This window comes from Myotis daubentonii, chromosome 4 (genome assembly GCF_963259705.1).
Source record: "Myotis daubentonii chromosome 4, mMyoDau2.1, whole genome shotgun sequence".
Lineage (NCBI taxonomy): Eukaryota > Metazoa > Chordata > Mammalia > Chiroptera > Vespertilionidae > Myotis > Myotis daubentonii.
In genome coordinates, this window is record NC_081843.1 from 38,047,296 (window position 1) to 38,071,157 (window position 23,862).

At 38.0% G+C, this 23,862-nt stretch overlaps 1 protein-coding gene across 1 annotated transcript in view; it reads left to right on the forward strand.

Moving 5' to 3' along the window:
• Positions 1–23,862, forward strand: part of FBN2 (fibrillin 2) — a 253,809-nt gene that overhangs the window by 190,237 nt on the left and 39,710 nt on the right. Inside the window, exons 34-46 of the mRNA XM_059693719.1 lie at positions 1,595–1,720; positions 7,214–7,336; positions 7,879–8,001; positions 12,967–13,128; positions 14,044–14,112; positions 14,540–14,665; positions 15,790–15,915; positions 16,749–16,901; positions 19,158–19,226; positions 20,046–20,171; positions 20,356–20,481; positions 21,175–21,300; positions 23,633–23,749. Coding sequence (XP_059549702.1) covers positions 1,595–1,720; positions 7,214–7,336; positions 7,879–8,001; positions 12,967–13,128; positions 14,044–14,112; positions 14,540–14,665; positions 15,790–15,915; positions 16,749–16,901; positions 19,158–19,226; positions 20,046–20,171; positions 20,356–20,481; positions 21,175–21,300; positions 23,633–23,749 — 1,572 coding nt within the window. The remainder of the gene's footprint in view (positions 1–1,594; positions 1,721–7,213; positions 7,337–7,878; positions 8,002–12,966; positions 13,129–14,043; positions 14,113–14,539; positions 14,666–15,789; positions 15,916–16,748; positions 16,902–19,157; positions 19,227–20,045; positions 20,172–20,355; positions 20,482–21,174; positions 21,301–23,632; positions 23,750–23,862) is intronic.

Sequence of the window (23,862 nt, forward strand, 5' to 3'; positions counted from 1 at the left end):
CACTCTACATGCTTTCTTTATTTGAAGAAAACTAGTTAAAGGAGGCTGAAATCCCTACCTCTGTTTAAAAACTTACAGGTTACTAGGTATCTTTCTCTTACATTAAACACAAACCTGGAAAAAAATTTCTAAAACATTTTTGGAAGATTTAAAATAATGACATTTAGTAATCTTCTTTATTGCTAATGACTATCATTGTCTCTTGTTTATTTATTAACACATTGGCCAAAATGCAGGCTGTGTCTGAATCAGACCCCCTGAATTCAGATTTTGCCTGTGCTGCTTACTGACTGTATACTAGAAGCCTTTGAAATGGACATAGTGATAGTAATGAAACCATTTATTTTGTTATTTTTTTATCACTAAATGAATGACATATGGGAAAACTATTCAGCATCTTCAGATATGATATATGACCTACCCAACCACTGCTATTTAATGTGTTTATCAAAATCTTACCTTATCTCATGGTTTTGAAAGAACTTAATGAAATAAAACACATAAAGGACTTAGAAAAACACATCATACAAGTTTAATAAATGTTAGCTGCTACTTAGCTGCTATTCATTCCATATTCCTTGAGGATAAAACATCTCATTATATTCATTTTTAAAGTTATATCGTTTTCCTGGACATAAAGTACGATGCTTTTGTTTTTAAGATAAGTCTTTGTAGTTGAATTTCAGTACACACCTTAAACCCATAACTATACAGACTCATCATTTTCAAATGCCTTTTTAAGAAAACATGTCTATTCAATTTTAAAGCATCATTACTTTTAAACCTTGGCTATTTCATCTCTCTTAGAATTTCTCTGCACCACGATGTGAAGGGAGGGGCATCGCTTTGGTGTCAGATACAACTGTACTTAGATCCTGGCTCAGCCACAGATTAACTCGCTGGGGCTCCCACAGCTCAGTTGGCTGCTCTTGGCTTTGGTTCTTCTTCTAAACTTCACATGATTGGTGAACTAAATAAAAAAATTCATGTCAGGCAACTAGCACACTACCTGGCGAATATTGGCCCTCAATAAATATTGGTTTCTGTTCTCCTTCCTTTTTTCCATTCAATGGAATTAATAAGTTATCCTTTAGGTCTGTGAATAATGTCCATTTGCATAATTAACATGGAAATATTTTGACATGATTGTAATAATAGGAAAAAGCCTTTCCTAATTCTTATAGTGTCTCTAATTTGCTTAAAAATGCTTAAACTAGTGAAAGAATTAGTTATTTCTTCTAACACTATAATGTTTTCAAGTGAATTAACACCATTTTAACACCAATGGTCTTTGTCCTATCTAAATGATGTTGGTATAATACCGATGCAAGAAATTGGCATTAAATAGAACTAAGACAAATGTGAGAGACACCTGCATTCCTCCTGTTAGTCATGTTAGAATTTAATGTTCGGGTGTAGGTTAAATAGCTCCACTATCAAGTTGTATACCCTTATTTAGGTGAATATGATTAATTGTTGCTTCATGTTAATGAGCACTCACTCAAGCCAGTGAAATTGATTTAGTTATAGAACAAGGGGAAAGCGTGTCATGAAGTTTGGAACTTAACGGAGATGTCATTTGCTTACCCCCCAGATGTTGACGAGTGTGCAGAAAACATAAATCTCTGTGAGAATGGACAATGCCTCAACGTTCCGGGTGCATATCGCTGCGAGTGCGAGATGGGCTTCACTCCAGCCTCAGACAGCAGATCCTGCCAAGGTGGGTCACCAGGATTCCAACTCATTTCCAAGCTGGATAAACTACACCAAATGAAGCCACAAAAAAGGCTGGAACGGGCTCCACCTGGAAACAGAATACACAGCACATGCTACACATAAAAAAGTCATTCGTTTAAGCATGGATTATTTTGCCGAATGAATAATGAGGAAGGCAGCTTTCATCTCTTATGAAGTTTTCCTGGGCATGAGCCAATATTTGGAAGTTTGGCTCATTCTTTTTTTTTTAACCATTTCTTTTTTTATCACTAAATGAATGACATGTGGAAAAACTATTCAGTTTTTAAAAATAGGATATGCTATCTACCCCAAACACTGCTACTTAATGTGTTTATCAAAATCTAAGTAGCCCATTTTGGGCATTTGCCTTCGTGTTTTAGTCTGCTGTCTGCGTGGCTGGGACTGGAAGTCCTCCTCGGGGACTCATTGAGGACAGTACTTTGCCTAATAGCAATGTCTCCTTCCTCTCAGTGATGACATCATCCCCCTTTCCTAGAAATGGGACTTTGTGACTAGTATCATATCTTTCCAAGAAAAAGAATTTGGATTTCCTTTTAAATTGGAGACTCAGTTCGCATTACATATCTTTTGAGCCATCATTGTGTTTATAAGGAGTTCATCGAAATGTAAATAAAGGAAAAAGATTGAAAACAATTCATATAAACAATAAGGCTTGAACAAAATTAGTGATTCATAGAAAACCTTTAAAAAATAACTCAGGCTGACTGCTGCTAAGCAAAGATTATAAAATGAAACCAGATTACAGGCTCTTCTTCCTACACTAGTGTCTAATCAAATGAACAGAAATAGTAAATAGCAGCACTCACACACACTTCACCAGCAGCAATCCAACAAGACCAAATTATACAATCCAGGTTGGCTTGAAGTCGGGCCTGACTGACTCACTTACAGAAGTGGCACTGAAGAAAGTGTGTCTACAAGATCATGGAATTTTTCATAAATATCCACCAATTTTGAGAGACTCTGATAAGAGGATGAATAGTGGGCCTTGGGGAAGGTGATATTAGAAATTGAAAGCGTCCATTCTCTGCACTGAGCCGCTAGATTGGGCAGCGTCTAATCCACTTTACACAAGGCGACTGTACAGTGAGCTTCGTTCCCCGCCCCCCAGGCCTGGTTTCTTCTAAGCACTGAAGCCAGTCAGTAGAAAATGTGAGTCAGTATGGTTATGGAATTACATGATTTATTACCCATGTCAGTTTGACAAGAGTTAGTGGGAAAAGGAACAAGTAAGCAGTAGCCAGATATTTCTGCCAACATAAAATTTCAAAATTAATTCTTTATACGTAACACGGACTTTCCTCTTCATAATTCTGTTCCTTTATCTATGGCATAGAACATTCCAGAACTTCTCCCAGACCTCTCCCAAGTTGATGCTGTTCCTATTTACTGTACTTTTTTCACATGTTGATTTTCTCATATGTCATTACCACCAAGAGAAATCCCAGTTGCCAGGGTAACTGAGAGTGGCACACCTATAGTTCACCTTCAGTTAAACACTGCTCCATTTAACTAAATGCCAACTTTTGAGATCCTAAAAATGTACTTTCATGATTGTGCCTGTTTCTCCTTGTATTTGTCTTCTCTTTTCCTATAAAATCTGGCCCATCCAGTTTCTACTGAATGTACTAATTTAATTCCTTGATGTCTTTCCATCTTACAAATAAATGCCCCTCTGAATTGACCCTCTGATCAACATGATCCACTCAGCATCTATTTTTTCACCACAAATTCTCAGCATTTCTAGAGTCTAAAAAATTGCTGGGTTGAGCATTTTCCAGTATTTCTTAACAAAATGGGAGAGTACAAAACCTGGAGGAACCTTCTAAGGGACATGTTAGGATAACTTCAGATGGACTAAACCTAGACACAGGCTATCCTATATAATAAAAGGCTATAATATGCAAATCAACCAGACAGCGGAATGACCAGTTGCTATGACACGCACTGACCACTCGGAGGCAGATGCTCAACGAAGGAGCTGCCCCCTGGTGGTCAGTGCACTCCCACAGGGGGAGTGCCACTCAGCCAGAAGCCAATCTCACAGCTGGTGAGCGCAGTGGCGGTGGTGGGAGCCTCTCCTGCCTCTGAAGCAGCACTAAGGACATCCCCCTAGGGCTCCTGGACTGTGAGAGGGCACAGGCCAGGCTGAGCAACCCCCCCCTGCCCCGAATGCACAAATTTCGTGCACCGGGCCTCTAGTTTAATATCTAAAGAGAGCGCACAGTGTAGCTCTTTCCATCCACGTTTCCCTGATCCCCACTTTATGAAACTGTTATGAAAAGTGAAACTATAGAATAGAAGCTTTAATGAAACTCATACCCCAAGATGTCTTCCAGGTAAAGAAAGGAGAATGTCAAGAAGCTCTATCTGAACTGTATCAGGGTATATAAAAACTCCTGAAAGAGCTGACCAAACAGTGTGTACACAGACTGAAAGAAAACAGTGGTACCTGTTTAGGCATCGTATGGAATCAACAACAACAATAAAAAGAACATTCAGAAAGCAGATAAAGAACCAACCCAGAGCAGAAAAATACTGTTCAAGGGACAAAAACAAATTTCCCATAGGTACTTTGTGCCATGATAGATGACCTTAATAAGATAAAATTGAACAAGTTCAAAGAGATTATAAAAACAAAAAAAGGACAAAAACAAAGAGGGAGATTGCAGTGTCACGGGAAATAAAGTATGGGGACCAATACAGCAAATTTATAGAACTAATAAACAGCAAAGAACAGTAGAGAGAGATGACATTATAACTACTAACATATGGAATAAACTTGAGATAATAGCAGTGAATAGGAAAGAAAGAAATTAACACTATTAGAAAAAAGACAAAGACCATTAACAGAAGTATAATTGATGTTTCAGAAGTCAAACACCCCAAAAAATTGAATAGAAAAAAGTACTAAACAGTTTCCTGAAGTAGAACAAAGAACTGAATGTACAGGAAAGGGTAAACCATTAGACTAAGATTTAGCCTTATTATTTTTGTTGACTTATGTCATAGTGTAGAATTGTTCAGACACTGATAAAAAAGGCAAGTCATGAACAAAACAGAAACATTCAATATCAAAAGAAACTAGAACACTGTGCCCACAAAGGTCTGAGAGCACATGTGACCCAAGAATATTATACCTCACAGCAGGGGTGGCTCAGTGGCTGAGTGTTTACCCATGAACCAATAGGTTACTGGTTTGAGTCTAGGTCAGGGCACATGCCCAGGTTGTGGGCTCAGTTCCCAGTAAGGGATGTGCAGGAGACAGTCAGTAGATGTTTCTCTCTCATTTATATAATGTGCATATTTCTCTATCCCTCTCTCTCCCACATTCTCTAAAAAAAAAAATCAATAAAACATTTTTTAAAATAATATTATACTTCAGCAATTAATTTCATAGTTAATTAGTTAATTATAAAGACAACAGGTATATCTTTTTACATATGAAATAATTGAGGAAGAAAACACCTATGGGCTCTCCGTTCTTAGGGGGAAAAAAGAGCAAAAACTTAGCAATGAAACACAGCCAATCAAGAATAAATGGAGAAGATGCAGTTAAAATATTACTTTAAGTAGAGAATTAGTGCGAATATACTGTAGAGATAGTGGTAAATGCCATAAACATTTAAAAGGTGAAGGTAGCCCTGGTCAGTGTGGCTCATTGGTTGGGTGCTGTACAGTGCGTTAAAGGGTTGCCTGTTAGATTCCTGGCCTGGGCACATGCCCAGATTGCAGGCTCAATCACCAGTAGGGGGCATGGCCGATTGATGTTTCTCTCCCTCACTTTTCTTCTCTCTAAAATTCAATATAAAATCTTTTTTTAAGTTAATATAATATAAATAACAAAAATAAGATGGAAGCATATATGAATGTGAATTTTCCTATCATTCGTTGTATAGTATTCCTTACTACTGTCTAAAGATTATGTTTGAATTTTAACATAAAGCCAAAAGATGATAATTTTTTTGTGTTTTGCATCAATTCTTAACATTAGAAAGTATTTTAGAAACTGTTGAGGTAAAGAAAAATTGATCTGATGCATACAAATGGTTTCGGATTCATTCTCTGAATATGCATAGAGAAATAGTTGGAATGATGTTTATCAATTACAGTTTCTTCTGGATGGAAGCATTTTGAAGTGATTTTGGTTTTGCTATTTTTCTGTATTGTTTCCTGTCTTCCATTTGATATCAATACTTTTCTGTATTATTTGAATTTCTGAGCAATTTTATAAAAACAATACAGTAATCTCTTTAAAACCTATTTTACACCACTATTACATTATTTAAATGGAAGTACTTTTTAACACAAGAAGTTTTTAAAAGTGAAATGCATACTCAGAGGGCTGATAACACAATTCCATTTTCAGTTATAGATCAACACAATACAGTGATAAACTAGCTTAATGAGTCTTTATTCATTTATATAAAGAGAATAATTTTGTTTATTGCAGCAACACAGAAAGAGTCACCTTTAAATATCAGCTGAAATTTTAAAAACAGTTTGAACTTAAATCTAAGTTAGTTGAAACTCATTATTTTAATATTAATTATCATATTTTAATTGACCAGAGTCCTTTTTTGACTAAAGACAGCACTTTAGGATAATTTGCATGGTCCAGCCTAAAATGACATGCCTAGTCTGCATTCTCAGAATATGAGGTAATTTGTGTATGAAATGTTCACCCTCTTCCTATGTGAAGAAATATAGATTATTTCTGCAGCTGTACACACACACACACACACACACACACACACACGTGCCTTCATTTTAATATGAATGAGGAGTGATTTTTTTATTTATTGACTGAGTTAAAGCCTCGTGGAAGAGTTTCATAAACTGAATTTCTGGCTTCAGTAGAGCTATTTTAATGAAATTTGTAGGAATGTGGGGCAAGGGATGATTTTATTTCATGCTCTTAGGAAAAAAATTATTTCCCTTTTTAAACTGACATTATAACAGATCAGATTATAGAATAAAAATTTTTAAAAATTAAACAAGTAATGTTAATGAGATCTTTAATATATAAAATAAGATATATTTTATATGTTGTAGGTATTTTAAAAACATCTTTTTGCACTAAATTATAAGAATCTTTGAATTTGTTTTTATCCTTAATTTTCTTTTTTTTCCTCTTTTATAATTTTATTGGTCTTTATTTTTAATTTTCACAGCCTTGTTCCTTTCACATGTCCATATTTAATTTTTGTATTTTTATGCCTTTGCAGAATTCTTTTTTTTAAGTATATTATAACCCAAGACAGTTAAAATACTGTCAATAAAATAAAATAATGTTTTTTTTAATATTTGTTCTTAGATAAGTATTAGTTGCTTGCCATTTATTTATCTTTTACTGCATAAGAATATCTGAGATAGAAAAATTCATTAATTTTTTACATTAAAATATTTAAACTGCCCTGTAAACAAGAAATGACTATTTTTTAAAATTTTTCAGATATTGATGAATGCTCCTTCCAAAATATCTGTGTCTTTGGAACATGTAATAATTTGCCTGGAATGTTTCATTGTATCTGCGATGATGGGTATGAATTGGACAGAACAGGCGGGAATTGTACAGGTATGGTTTGCAAAGGGTTTGATTGTGTTCTTATTAGATGAAATGAATATTTTGTGCTAGTTTTAAAAATTCCTCAGATTTCTACTTAGCTAAACTACGCCTTGAGTTATACATTTTTTTTGAAACAGAAAATTGCATTGTGATACATTTATTTTTAAATGGAATTCTTCCATTTTTATATAAACAACCTAATATTAAATTTCTAACATGGAACTAAGAAATAATATCTTCTATATTTTCTTTGTACGTGTGTGTGTATAAAATTTTAGTTAAGCGAATAGTGACAATTTTTTTCTTCATCAAAATTCTACCATGTAATTCTTACTTACCAATTAAGGACATTAAATGACATTATCATAAATACCATGTGATTGATCTATGGAAACCATTTTAGGTGTACTATATACAAGGATTTAATCTATATTTTATTATGCTGAGGTCTTCATAATGATCTACACAAAAAATCCACCAAATTTTTTGGAGCAGCAGTATGCATAGAGAAAGTAAAGATCTTAACATGGGCATTTTAAATGTTTTCCTAGATATTGATGAATGTGCAGATCCCATAAACTGTGTAAATGGCCTGTGTGTCAACACACCTGGTCGTTATGAGTGTAACTGCCCACCTGATTTCCAGCTGAACCCTACTGGTGTGGGTTGTGTTGGTAAGTAAAAGCTATCTGAAACAAATAGAATTATTTAGAGCTGAATATTCAAACACTCTTGGCAATGAACTGTGGTGAGTATTTGCTACAATTAATTTGCAAACAAAACAGTTATTTTCCTTAAGGAAGTCTAGATTATCAAATCATATGGCCATTGTTACCATATTTATCTGCCAAGACATATTTAGAAACAAATTTTCAAGATATCTGCTCCAACTTCTTCCTCTCACAGGCTTGGGAACCAGAGCTTGCAAATGGCAGAGCTGAGGCCCAGTCCTAAACTGCTGGGCGCCCTGTCCAGTGCATTGGCCAGAACAGCTCAAAGTGGTAGAACTAATGGATTACTACATTTATCTCTCCTATGAGCAGGGTCATGTAAGGGTGTAATAAGTGAATGATGAGAGGAGAGGAATGGGAGAACTGGATTTCTTGAGCCAAACCATTGGAGTGAAGCAAGTTGGGAGATTGGGGAGAAGCAAAGAAGGCAGTAACAATGGTTAAGAATCTGTCTTCAATGTTCCTGACGTCTCTGATCTTTATAAAATAACTAGAGGCCCGGTGCACGAAATTCGTGCACTGGGGGGTGGGGTTCCTTCAGCCCAGCCTGCCCCTCTCACAGTCCGGGAGCCCTCAGTGGATGTTCTACTGATGGCCACAGTCTGGCAGCAGAGGCTCGTAGCAGGCGTCCCGTGTGTGTGTGTGTGTGTGTGTGTGTGTGTGTGTGTGTGTTTGTGTGTCTGTCTGTCTGCTAGGGGCTGCCCCCAGCTGCGCCATGTAGGCTCGAAGCAGTTGCCATGTGTGTGTGTGTGTGTGTGTGTGTGTCCACTGGGTGTCTGCCCCCAGCCACAATTGGAGGCTCAGAGCAGGTACTGTGTGTGTGTGTGTGTGTGTGTGTCTGCTGGGGGCCTGCCCCCAGCCACACCACGGAGGCTTGGAGCAGGAGCCCCTCTGCATTGATCTCTCAGACTCCTGGCCTCCACCGCATGTTGTACTCTCCCTTGAGCTATGGCCAGGATGGGGGTGCTGCTTGCAAGCCGGGCTTTCCTGCTCCCGGATCACCATGGCAACCAGGGAGCAGGCCCAGCTTGGAGCTGCCTGCAGGCCGGGCTTGCTCTCCTGCTCCCGGATCCCCATGGTGACCCTGGAGCAGGGAAAGTTTGGGGCTGCCCACAGGCCAGGTTTGCTTTCCTGCTCCCGGATCCTCATGGTGACCGGGGAGAAGGCACAGCTGGGGGCTGCCCACAGGCCGGGCTTGCTTTCCTGCTCCCGGATCAGGCCCAGCTGGGGGCTGCCCTCAAGCCAGGCTTGCTTTCCTGCTCCCAGATTACCATGGCAACTGGGGAGCAGGCAAAGTTTGAGGCTGCCTGCAGGCTAGGCTTGCTTTCCTGCTCCCGGATCACCATGGCAACTGGGGAGCAGGCAAAGTTTGAGGCTGCCTGGAGGCTAGGCTTGCTTTCCTGCTCCCGGATCACCATGGCAACTGGGGAGCAGGTAAAGTTTGAGGCTGCCTGGAGGCTAGGCTTGCTTTCCTGCTCCCGGATCTTCATGGCAACCAGGGAGAAGGTGCAGCTAGGGGCTGCCTACAGGCTGCACTTTTCTACTTATCAATGGCCGGATCACCACAGTGACCCAGGGCCCAGCGGCACTTTCCTGCTCTCCAGTAGTCATAGGGTCCCGGCTGGGGGCAGGGCTTAGGCGGCACGGGGGTCCCAGCTGGGGGCTCAGGTGGCACACAGGGGTCCCGGCTGGGGGCGGGGCTTATGCCCCGCTGCCCAGGGCTGTACATGGGGCCCAGATGGCATTCGCGCTGTCCCACCCTGCCTGTAGTATAGGATAGAGGCCTGGTGCATGGGTGGGGGCCGGCTGGTTTGCCCTGAAAGTGTCCCAGATCAGGGTGGGGGTCCCGCTTGGATGCCTGGCCAGCCTGGATGATGGGCTGATGGCTGTTTGCAGCTGGTCACACCCCCTTCAGGGTTGGGGTCCCTACTGGGGTGCCTGGCCAGTCTGGGTGAGGGTCTGAGAGCTGTTTTCAGGCTGGAGGGCAACTTAAGCTCCCAGCCTCTCATTTTTTTCTTTCTTTTTTTTTATTCTGGGATTTATTTACCTTCTATAGCTGTCACTGGAGCTGAGAGCTGGCTCCAGCTCTGAGGGCTGAAAGCAGGTTTCTAGGTTTGTTTGGCTTCTATAATTGAAACTCTGTTGCCATCACTGCAGCTCTAAGCTCTGAGCCCGCTGGCAGCTGAAAGCAGGTCTCTGGAGCTTGTTTAGTTTCTTTAATTGCAACATTGTTTCTTAGAATGCAGCTCAGAGCCCAGCAGCGGCAGGCCAGGAACGTTGGCTTCCTCCGTCACTGGAGCAAGCAAGCCTCCTGTTCGCTTCAGCTGCGTGGCTGCTGGCCGTCATCTTGGTTGGCAGTTAATTTGCATATCCTGCTGATTAGCCAATGGGAAGGGTGTCGGGGTTATGGTCAATTTGCATGTTTCTCTTTTATTAGATAGGATTGTTCAGTTTTTGACATCTGCCTTAGTGAGCGTTTCACTAGAGGAGTAAGTGGTCTGGAGAATTTCTTGACAGAAGACAAAAGAAAAAAGAAAAGAAAAGAAAAGTCTTATTTCAGTATGAATCTGCCTGCTGTCTTCAGCGGCAGTTTTACAGACCTTGCAGTATGTGGAGGGAATCTTTGCTGCTGTGTTTTATATGTTTACAAATTTTAGAGAATATATTGAGTTATGGTGTATGGCTCCTCCAAGTTCTGACTTTTTCCTTCAGAATTATTTGTTCAGTAAATATTGAGTGCTTTATATTCTAGGGGCTGCAGAGGGAACAGAGGAACCAAATTCTCTGCTTTTGTGTTTCCATTCTGGTGGCAGGGAGACAGACATAGGGAGAAGAAATTCTGACACTGGAGGTAGTTGTAGGATAAGTGCTGTTATTTGGAGCATGGGAGAGTCAGAGTCTTAAAGGAGGGAGCAAACTGACTGGACCTCTGCGAGGAGATGCCTTCAAGGCAAAGGAGCAACCACTGCACAGGGCCTGCAGCAGGAGAATGCTGGTGTTGGAGACACAGCAATGAGGCTGGGGAGCAGGAGTGGAGTGAGGGGTAGGAGCATGAGGAAAGGAGTCACAAAGTGGTTCTCAACCCTAGCTGTACAGTAAAATCCCATTTGGAACCCTAATATTGTTATGATGCCTGCGTTGCTCCCAGAAACGTAGTCACTGGAGCCTCAGCATTTCTTAAAAGCTTTTTTGGAGCAAACAAAAGCTATGAAAGGCAACTAATAAAAAGGAAGTACTCCAAAAGGTAACAAACATAAACAAATACCCAAAACTATTAGGGGTAAGAAAAATCAAATTAAAACAATTATATAAGTATTACTTTATATCTAACGGACAGGCAACAATTAGACTGGGTAATGTGCGGTGTTGGTCTCAGCGACCTCAAAAGTCCCTCTGTTCTGCTGGTGGAAGTATAGATCAGGACAGCCCTGCAGAGTTTGGACTGCGGTACTCAGATTAACTGTCAGCATATAGCCAGTTTCTTTTTTTAGTTTCTTTTTAGAGCAGTTCTGTTTATATGGGTTGATACTTCATAGCTTTATCCTTCCTTAGAGGTTTTCCAAAGAATAAAGACTCATTCTGTTTCACAAATACCGTAACGGTTCACTGGACCCTTTTATAAGTGTGAAATTGCATGAAATGAGATGTTAGTGATATTATTTTTCTTTTGTTTTGAACCATTTTATTCATCATTACTCATTAGTTATGCCCAATGATGCTAAAAACAAAGAATAAAATTATTAAAGTGGGAAATGATGGTGTCACCTAGAAGGATGATACAATAGTGAAATAAAATGTCACTGTTGCATCATTTTTCAATTTTCTTGTTGTGTTGCCCAAGGGAATTATTAAGTCACCTTTCAAGAAGGTGTAAAAGAAGACTGGAAACATTATATTTTGAACCTTCTTTGAGCATTTATTGAACCAGTTGAAAAATTAGAAGTTTTCACTTTTTGGCCATAATGGCAAGAAGAAAATTGACAGTGGAAAACATTTTACAGTTGTTAGATGTGTCAGAAGAAGAATTCAACCGAGACCAGCATTCTAGTCTGGATTCTAAAGAGGTGAAATGGATCATATAAGCAAAATGCCAGGCTATGAGTCTTCAGAGGCTGATATCCTACATGGAATTTTTCACATTCAAGAATCAAAGAATGGGTGAACTATATGTTTCTATAAACAAAGGAAATGTGGTATTTTTGTTTGTTAGTCAGCAAGAAATTCAACATGCAGTATTTGCACAAGAACCTGAATCATCCCAGGTTCTTATTTCTCCCATATCCAAAGTTTAATTGATAGATTCTTAGATAGACAAATGGTGAAGCCAAGTGTTTAGACAAGGGTTATTGGAAGGAAATATGCAATGTAGAAATAAAGGAAATCATTGATGAATCTAATTGGTATTGATTCCTTGAAAGTGAAAATAGGTCCATTTGTGGAGCAAAGAAAACAGCTGCCCTCTCAACAAAATTATGAGCTGTTAAAGTTTTCAGAAATGTCTTTAGATATGTGTTTTAATGATACAAGAATGAGCAGTTATGATAAGCTAGAACCTATTAGAGATGTGTTTGAAATGTCGAATCAGCTTTTACAAAATGGATACGTTTTGGGTTCATGCATGAGAGCTGACAGTTCATTGCATTCATAGGACCATTCAGGTATATATACTGTATCCTCAAAACCAAAACAAAATGTGAAATAAAAATTTGAGTTATTTAGGATTCAGTTATTATTAAAATTTCTAGTAAGGTTTTTTTACTATGCAAAAGATTGTTTTGTACTGAGGATAAAAATGAACCTTTTATACTAATGTACAAGAGCTTGAATTTCATCAGTTGAGTGATCTTTCTCTTAAAAGGAATTCTTACTACGTGAAGGGCAATTTTAAGCTCCTATGTTGCTCTGCAGACAACCGTGTGGGCAACTGCTACCTGAAGTTCGGTCCGCGAGGAGACGGAAGCCTGTCCTGCAACACCGAAATTGGGGTGGGCGTCAGTCGCTCCTCCTGCTGCTGCTCCCTAGGGAAGGCCTGGGGAAACCCCTGCGAGACATGCCCCCCTGTCAATAGCAGTGAGTATGGAGCTGAAGAAGAGGAAGGGAACAAACTCTGGTAGCTGAAGACTAGTTACAATTTTATTCTTGTGCCGGGGATGGGAGAAATAGTGAGGGCCAAAATTTTACCTTTGGATTACCTTCAATGATTATGCTGAAACCAGCCAAGAGTATTTTATATAAAGCGAATTTGAATTCTCCTCTTCTTATTGTTTTTCATGATATGATAAAAAGAAAATAATTGGCCGAAACCGGTTTGGCTCAGTGGATAGAGCGTCAGCCTGTGGACTGAAGGGTCCCAGGTTCGATTCCGGTCAAGGGCATGTACCTGGGTTGCGGGCACATCCCTGGTGGGGGATGTGCAGGAGGCGGCTGGTCTATGTTTCTCTCTCATCGATGTTTCTGACTCTCTATCTCTCTCCCTTCCTCTCTGTAAAAAATCAATAAAATATATTAAAAAAAAAAAAAGAAAATAATTGTAACCACAATCCAATATGAATGGTGATAATATCAATTCTCCATGGTATCACATAAATTAAATCATTTCTGGTTCTTCTCAGAGGTTGTTCTAGTTCAGGTTGAGAGCTGTGTTGTATTCCTGAAGTCAATTATATTATGCCTTAAATTGAAACATGTGTTCTGATAGGGACATAGATGAAACTTGTCAATTGTCAAGTCTGAGTTTTTATTTACTGGCCAAAAAAGTGGTGATATAAATTGTCTGCAAAGGAGTTTTTTCTTCAATTAAAAACAAATGATTTTTGTTATCCTGTCTATATCACTTATGAAGTAATTATCTTATTTTGCGTAAAATGTAATATACTTTGAAATGTATTTGAAAAGGTACTAAGGAAACTGTAGATACCTCCCCTGTTCATTGTCTCAACCACTTGGACACCGGTGTCAGATCTCTTCTTTTTCATTGTTTTGTAGCTGAATATTACACCTTGTGTCCTGGAGGTGAGGGCTTCAGACCTAACCCCATCACAATCATTTTAGAAGGTGAGTACAGCTCCACTATTCACCCAGTTGTAACCAAGGTCAAGCATTTACTTTAGAGAAAAGCTGGTTAAAAAAAAAGTTGTGGAGCAATCCCAACAAGATTATTTTGCAAAATTACAGATGGACAGTCAATTACCAGGATGCTAAATAACAACTTGCAGTCAGATAGATATGACCCATTGCAGATTTTGTGTCTGTTCCACAGAGAAGCTGTCTTTACTGATATCCCCCAACTTTAATAATCCCCAACTTACTTTAAAACTTCTCAGATTATAGCAAAATTCCACAACAAAGCCAAGAATCTCCATGGTCAGAATAAACCTGCTAAGTGTGCATTCACGCAGGCGCATGGAGTGTTTGGAAGCAACAGAAACTCTTGTCCTTTGGGATAGTCTTTGTTGTAAGTGAGCTGTCTCCCCTTGTGCAGACATTGATGAATGCCAGGAGCTACCAGGTCTCTGCCAGGGAGGAAACTGCATCAACACTTTCGGGAGCTTCCAGTGCGAGTGCCCACAGGGCTACTACCTCAGCGAGGAAACCCGCATCTGTGAAGGTGAGGTGAATCTGCACCTAAAAAACAGTCAGCGCTGTTTAAAACAAAATTCCTGATCAGGCCTGGGGAAAATGTTCCATCCTCACATTCTATCCAAGTATCTGTTGAGACGGGTTCATAGCTTTTTTTCTTTTCATGTCAATGCTGCTAGATAAATAAATTCACAGCTCATTTGCAATAATTTACTATTGGTTTTCTCTGAGTAAATGGATTAATTAAATATAAATGGGGAAAACCAGAGTAGGTTGAAGATATTCAATATCATATAAGTTATTAATGCAAATATTAATTAGGATTATAGGTAAGCTTGAATGAGACTATTAAGTTAATATTTTTCAGTAATTTTAATATGTTGGACTACACGTTGGACCACTATGAAGAAATTCAAAGGTGATGCAGATACCTTTCTTGCTTCCATCCCCCACTTATCACTTGGCACCATAGGCATCCTTTTAGGGGGCCATCTCCCCACAGGACTGGGAGCTTCTTGAGGCAAGGTCTGTAGCTTACTTATCTTTGTAGCTATGAGTCCTGGCTTACAGGTAAATCTCAATGTTTATTGATGGTATCAATGAAGGCTTCTAAAGATGAACATTAAACTTGTAAACATCTCCATTATAACCTTTCTTTTGGAACATATTAGTTAAATACATCTGGAAGAAATATGATTTAGTAAGGAGAACAATCAGCAATTGCATGGCTTCTAGAATCTCTTAATGTGTACTAATTTGAAGGTTACTATGAACAGAAAGGCCCTCCTAACTGGATTCAGTTTAAAGTTGACACTAAAATTTAGTTTAAATGGCATAAGAGGAAAGTACACTTTAAAGCAATTCCATTTGAAGAATATGAAATTTCAATTTAAAAAAATGCAGTTGCCATTGAAATTATTTTCTGCCACTTTGAAATAATTTCTTTTGATCATTTATATTTTTTTAATATTCGGTTGTTTCTTTTAAAGAAAGATACATCATATTTTGAAGTATTTTCAAGTATTTGCTTTAAATTCTGAATTTTATGAAAATATGATTTTGGGGAATCACCTTATGCTTTTGTTCAGTAGTTTAAATAATAAAGACTCGTGTGGAAATATCTTAATTAATGGATATTCTTGCTTACTCTAGATATTGATGAGTGTTTTGCACATCCTGGTGTGTGTGGCCCTGGGACCTGCTACAACACTCTGGGAAATTACACCTGCATTTGCCCACCTGAATACATGCAGGTCAACGGAGGCCACAACTGCATGGGTATGTAAAGGTCTCTGAGATTAATTAGGTCACAGTTGGTGACTCCCATGTAAGATGCTTATATCTCAGAATTATTGCATAAAATATGGAAAATCTTTATGAATAAGTATTTCAAAGTCTTATAAACTTCTGGCTCTGTATCATGGTTTTGGACTTCGGCTGTGTAGTTACATTTTTTTGTTACTCCTTAATGCAGTTATAAAATAAATAGGTCATGGGGCTGTAATGTACAGCACAGGCAACATAGTCAATGGCATTGTAATAACTTTGTATGGTGACCGATGGTTACTAAACATGGGATGATCACATCCTAAGGTATATCAATATAGAATCGCTATGTTGTACACCTGAAACTAATATAACATTGTATATCAGCTATACTTTAGTGCTAAAAAGAAAAAAGAGATTGTTTCATTTTTTTTTAAATGAGTCTGAAGTAGAAAATTTCATCAAATGTTACAATTACATGTCTTTAAATAATTTTAATTTTTCATTTCTATAAAGTTAACATTATTTTACAAATGAGAACATTTAAATTTTAATATGTGATACTTTTTTAAATAAATAAATACCTTTAAATGTAGAAACAAATATCTATTAACTTTGTTTCCCCAAAAAATTAGAAATGAAATCCCTTATTTAAAAACAGGAGAGATGTTAACCTATAAATGATCTATGTTCAACTTAAAGAATTATTTTAAGATACCCCTAAATGACTGAGAAACTTTTTAGAGTTGTGTTAATGGTGACAGTTTGGCATACCCAGGTGCATGGGCTTCATTATTAGCTTCTTGCTAATATGATTGGTTGGCTTATTGTTTTTCTATATGTAGACATGAGAAAAAGCTTTTGCTACCGAAGCTATAATGGAACCACCTGTGAGAATGAGTTGCCTTTTAATGTGACAAAGAGGATGTGCTGCTGCACGTACAATGTGGGAAAAGCCTGGAACAAACCTTGTGAACCTTGCCCAACACCAGGAACAGGTAAGCACATAGCTCCTGCTTCTGCTGAAGGCCAGATCAGTGGCACACGAATATAGATGGCAGGATAGTAAAAGCAAACATACTAAAACCAGACCTGCTCAGTTCTGAAGCCCAAGTGGCCCTCTTTGGGATTGAAACACTAAATTCTGATCTATCTGTTGAATAGGAGTCTGGATCCTGAAAACGAGCCCCATTGCTGAAGAGTTCATGTTTACAGCACTGGTCCGTTTAAATTCTTTATCTTATACCATGCTGGTTAACTCTTCATTTATTCACTGAACAAATATTTATTGAATACCTACTTTGTGTCATTGGGCTAGACCTGGAAGATGTAATATTTTGATGAAAACCTTGTGGTGATTTAAACTCTACCAAGTGCAGTAAGGTGTTTGTGTTGCCTTTTTTTGGTTCAATTTTTGAAATATATGCAAAAAATGGATTTGAGCAAACTTTACAGAAAAGCAGCTTTTTGTCAAAATAGTCTTTAGCATTTCCCCCCCTCAAACTTTCTGAAATTTTTAGGCAGAAAATAGAACTAATGTTACACGGTAAAATGTTTTTTACAAGCACAGATTCTTTTGAAAGAAAATAGAGACAAGCAAAAAAATTATCTTAAAAATGTTGCCTATTTCAGTTTGTCTATGACCTGGAAACTGTTCATTTTTAATAGTTTTAGATGCTAAGAGTTAGTTTATCCAATGGGACAAATGTAAAACAATGATTATGCATTTGTTACCAGATATTACTTAGAATATATGTATTGAAATGTTTTATTGAATGTGATGGTGAAAAATTAATGAGAAACTTGATAAAAAGTGACACATGGGATCTTTCCTAGTGGCTAAAATTCAATGGGCAAATAGATTTTCTTAGCCCTATCTTGCCATAGTTGTGTTTTGAAACATCTAATAGAAACATTTTACAAGTCTCTAATTTAAAAACTCCATCAGTTAGAAATTGACAATTGGTTTGGGGAATGAAATACCACTTTTTTTTTTATAAAAGGAAGTAAAGAGCTTAGGTTTGGGAGAAGGTCTATGTTTAAATTAAAGTTCTACCACTTATTGTCTGACCTTGTATAGATTATTTATCCTTTCTGAAACTGGGTCCTCACATATAAAATAGGACCGATAATTCAACAATGACAGTAATTAATTCATATGGTTATAAGGATGATTAAACGAGATGATATATATAAATTACAGTTCACAAGTTTCCAGGCAATTAGAAACCATCTGTTATGTGCTTCTCTATATCTTCTGGATGCATGGCGGATGAAATAGACAAAGAGACTGCCCTGATAGCACTTGGAGTATATAGTATGCTGTATATATTTTACCTGATACTCTTTTCAAGAGTTTTGCTCATGTGTGTAGCAGTGGGCATCGGTAGCAACCTGCTTCTAAAAAATTGGAATTTGTTTTTAATTTCTATTAGTTTGGTGAATTATGTGTAGGAATAACTCTTATATCTCGATTTTATTCCAAGATGCATTGTTTTTGATGCCTCAAGTTTCACATTTTAACAAATAGACACTTAAGTTTTAAAAAAGACAAAATTTATGTCTCATATATTATTCATTATTGACCCACTTGACCACCACAGAATTATTTTTATGCCTATGCCTTTGTGCAATGAGTAATCCTTTTAAAAATTTGTACTCTACTCTGGTTTTTCAATCTATATAAATTGAATCATTTAAAGCCCTGCATATCAAAAGAAAAATAATTTATATGGCCGTAACTGGTTTTGCTCAGTGGATAGAGTGTCGCCCTGCGGACTGAAGGGTCCCAGGTTCGATTCTGGTCAAGGGCATGTACCTTGGCTGTGGGCACATCTCCAGTAGGGAGTGTGCAGGAGGCAGCTGATCGATGTTTCTCTCTCATCAATGTTTCTGACTCTCTATCTCGCTCCCTTCCTCTCTGTAAAAAATCAATAAAATATATTTAAAAAAATAATAATTTATGTGCCTAAAGTATATACTTTATCTTATAATGATTTATCTTCTAATATCAGCATTAAAAAGTTAACGATGACAATAACAATTAACAATAATAACAATAATGATAAAGAATGCTTAGACCTACTCTTTGGATCTATGAGCAGGTATTGTTTGCAAATTAATATAATTGAAATTAAAATCTCTGGTTGTGAATAATATAAGATATTTGGCAGTGAAAGTGTTACTATGTAAAATGTTATTTTGAAGGAGTTTGAGAATTTTAAGAGTGAATTTGGTTTGTTTGTATTTTAAAGCTGACTTTAAAACCATATGTGGAAATATTCCTGGATTCACCTTTGACATTCACACAGGAAAAGCTGTTGGTGAGTTTTTACATATTATGCTTATTTTAATACATCTATGTAGCATTTTGTAAAATTCTATTGAATGTCTTTAAAGTTTGAAGTACCATAAAATGTAATAATCTGAATTCTGATATAATATAGGGAGACAAGAAAGAGATAGCATGTTTACAGAATCTAATCAAGTGCTAATAATGGTATTGTATCGACATAGTCTGTTGATTAAGTTATGATAGTTAAGTGGTTATCTCAAGATTTCATACATGTCAAGCAAGCTAAAACTGTAGTTTTCCTATTCATGAACATGACATTGCGGGATTCCAAATAACCCTCCCTATTTTAACTTTTAGTTGTTATTTTCATACGTATATGTTTAAGTTTCTGTTGTATTTTTGCTGTATCCCTTCCTTCCTTATAAATGTACTTTCTATTTCTCATTCTACTTTTCCTCAAAGATTATAAAAGTAATGTAATTTTAAGTCTCTATTAGCAATGCCTATATACAAAAGTACATAAAATTAAGAAAACATAGATTTCTTTATCATGTAACCTGAAGAGAAGGTGTGATTCCCCAGGAAGTTCATTTGCTACATTGACAGTAAAAGCACTTGGTATATTTGATCAGCTTACTTAAATTTTTCCATCATTGTTTAAAGGAAATAGTGTATTTTACAGTCTGTATGCTTTTATGAAGCACAAAGTCATTCATACCAGTATAGAATTGATTTCTGTGACACTGAGTGAGTTTGCATCCCAGTGTACATATGGCATTATACAAGGTTCTATGGTAAGTACATTAAGCAGAACGACATATATTTGATCAAATCTGTTCAATTTCAGACATTGATGAATGTAAAGAGATTCCAGGCATTTGTGCAAATGGTGTGTGCATCAACCAGATTGGCAGTTTCCGCTGCGAATGCCCTACAGGATTCAGTTACAATGATCTGCTCCTGGTCTGTGAAGGTAATCTCAATCATGTATGACCTTTATCCCAGTAAGTTTGGCAGACAAAAATGGTTTAGACAGCTTTATGATTTAGACAGCTTTGTCATTTTTTTACAGCTCCTTTCTCAGTGTGTAGGAGTTGATCACCAAATGGTTAAGTGAATGTAATACTAATGCAACAATGAAATCATTGTTCTTCCAGATATTGATGAGTGCAGCAATGGCGATAATCTCTGCCAGCGAAACGCAGACTGCATCAATAGTCCTGGCAGTTACCGCTGCGAATGTGCTGCGGGTTTCAAGCTCTCACCCAACGGAGCCTGTGTGGGTAAGAAGGAGACTAATTTCATTCTCTAGCGCTGAGCACCGCATTCCTTAGATTTCCTACAATGAAAAGTCGTGTGTGCATTTCTATAAAAAAATATTTCCAAAAATAATTTGGGAAGATTTTCCTGGTAAATTCATTCATTAATATTGAACCTATTTCACCATATACATTAGGTTATTTTGTTCAGAAAAGAGGTCCCTGCCGAAACTGGTTTGGCTCAGTGGATGGAGCGTCGGCCTGCGGACCGAAGGGTCCCGGGTTCAATTCCGGTCAAGGGCATGTACCTTGGTTGTGGGCACATCCCCAGTGGGGAGTGTGCAGGAGGCAGCTGATCGATGTTTCTCTCTCATCGATGTTTCTAACTCTCTATCCCTCCCCCTTCCTCTCTGTGGAAAATCAATAAAATATATTTTTTTAAAAAAAGAGGTCCCTTCAGTGGATTTTCCTAGGATTGGACCCAAAAATAAAATAGTATCCTCGAGATAGCAATCAACATATAAAAACTGCATGATTTTAAAAGAGAGAGTCTTGGATGCTTGAAAGCCTTGCTTTGTTTTGATTCAGCTGTTGTCATGGTTCATTTTCAGACTATCTGTAATAATTAATAACAGGTTATAGAAACATGCCTGTGAAAGAAATGAAGGAATCTTAATAAAAATCAGATACGTGTAACGTGTCTTATTTTTGTTTCAGATCGAAATGAATGTTTAGAAATTCCTAATGTTTGCAGTCATGGCCTGTGTGTTGATTTGCAAGGAAGTTACCAGTGCATCTGCCACAATGGCTTTAAGGCTTCTCAGGACCAGACCATGTGCATGGGTAAGAGGAGAACATTCGTTCCAGGGGTGAAATGGAGCTGAGCGTCGAGAAGAGATTACAGTTTGGTCACTTGCCAAATTAACATGTCTTTATAAGAAACAATCTTGCAAAAAGTTAACTATGCTAAACTGTTTATGGTTTCATTCAATATAAAATTTTCAAGCCAGGGACACACTGCTTACAAATGTTCCTTGGTTCAGTGTTCCAACCTTTTTCCCCAGATGTCTTTCACATGTTTAACCTGGGCTCTGGGACACTCGGGGTCATGTGGAAGTCAGTGCAGTACCAGCTGTCCTTCACCCTCTCTGGTACCACTCAAGGAAAAGGGAGTAGTAAGAGTGACAGTATTGAAATGACAATATATGCATGCACATACATACATGCATATATGTATACACTTTTTCCCCCAAATCATTGAACACATGGGATTTATCTGCTTCGTTTGTGTTTTAACTCTTAAAGACATTTTTTAGAAGCAACAGAAGCCAATGTAATGATTAGTTAAGCAATAATAGTGTTCAGTAAGTAATTGCTGAGCTGTTGGTTAATAAGATTTCAGAAACAGATGGCTGGATGCCTTGGAACTCAGAGTAACTCTTTAAATCTGATGTCAGCCACTGGCCCTGGCTCTGCAGAAAGAGTTCTCCACGCTTTGAGTTTGAAGGAGGAAAATCAAATTGTAACTTGATGGTTTATAATTGGCATGTTCTCAGTTTAGGAAAGCTAAAGTTGTGCATCTACTCTTTGGGTATTCAAGATACTATCTGTATGAAGAGTGAAGTCAGATTTCGGAACTGCAGAACTCGTGTATGGTACAGCTGCCACAGAGTATGGACCACCAGGAAAATCTTCCTTCATTCATTGCCTCCTAAGGGCCCCACTATGGACTTGTCCCTAGGAAACTTCTCTAGGAGATGCTTATTCAAAGGACAAACAGAATCTGGTCCTATTGGCAGGAACATTCTGAGAATGCTTGCTTATACATGCTTCTCCTGGCTGTGCTCTTAGAGAATAGGATTTGCTAAGAAAAAATATGAGATTTATGATTCAGAAATTCATATGGAGAAATCTGCCCTAAATCCTAACAATTCACCCAGGATAAAAGTCAGATAGACTCCTTGGTAATACCTCTCTTAAACAACGCTTCCTTCCTAAGGACCAGTATCTTTTTTGCACGGTAGAGGAGTCTCAGCAGGCTTAAATTCATAGTCCAGAAAATCGGGTCTCTTATATGAGAATGACCTTGTAAATATTTTCTTAATTTCATTGTTTTGAAGGCTAATGATCCTCAGTTTTAATCTACTGCTTCAATTTGGGTTTCACGAATTCATAAACGCTAGGACCTAAAGTGTATCTTTGTTGTGCTGATCAAATTAAGGTTTATAAATGTCTGGAGGAGTGTTTAATAATTCTTAATAGAACAAAATTATTTTAGTGTTTCAAAAGATTAGTTTCCCTACAGTTGACAAGCCAACTGATTGTTAAAACATCTCCACTAAGGGGATGCTTGCTTAGCCTCATTCTGAGTGTTACATTGCCTGTCAGTCATTAAATGTCACCGTTTTCCTATCCTATATAATAAAACCCTAGTATGCAAATCGACCAAACAGCGAAATGACTGGCTGCTAGGACACGCACTGGCTGCAGCAGCAGGGGGTGGGGCCAGCCAGCAGGCGGCGCCAGGCCACCAGCCAAGGCCGGTGCCAGCAGGGGCCCCCCAATTGCCCTGCCGGCTGGTTGCCCCACAGATGGCCCTGATTGCCGGCCAGACCTAGGGACCCTACCCTATATATTGGGAACAGTCTCTTAGATTTAAAAATTAAAGCCTGGCAAGGCTACTCGAACACTGAAAAAACAGGATGATGCAGCAATGACATGGACTTGCACTTTTTGTGGTCAGCCTACTACTGTCTCAGAAGGATCATGTTATGTACTACTTTTTATAATCAGGGCAACAAAATGTAGCTGCCCATACAATAGCAAGATGCCTTTCACCTGTATGAAAAGTATGGTCACTGGTGCATGCAGCATCCAGGATTGCGAGAGGGATGTCCGACTGCCAGTTTAGGCCTGACATCCCCAGAGGGGTCCCGAATTGGGAGAAGATGCAGGCTGGGTTGAGGGACCTCCAACCTTGTGCACCAGGCCTCTAGTAATTTTGTAATTCAGAGTTTTCTCTACCTCATACTCATTTTCCTTAAATAAATAGGAGTTCCTTATGCTGAATGAGGACAATCTAAATAAATCAGTAGTTTAAGATAATGTGAATGTTTAATAGGCTATGTTTTTCTAATTAAACACTGAATTACTTTGAGCCAATGTTTCTTTGTAGATGTGGATGAGTGTGAGCGGCACCCATGTGGAAATGGAACCTGTAAAAACACTGTTGGATCCTATAACTGCCTCTGCTATCCAGGGTTTGAACTCACTCATAATAATGATTGCCTGGGTAAGTACTCAGTCCATCTTGGTTATTGCTTCTGCTTTGTTTACACATTATATAATGAAATGAAAAATAAAACCAGAGAATAAATATTTTTATCATTAAAATTACAAATGTGT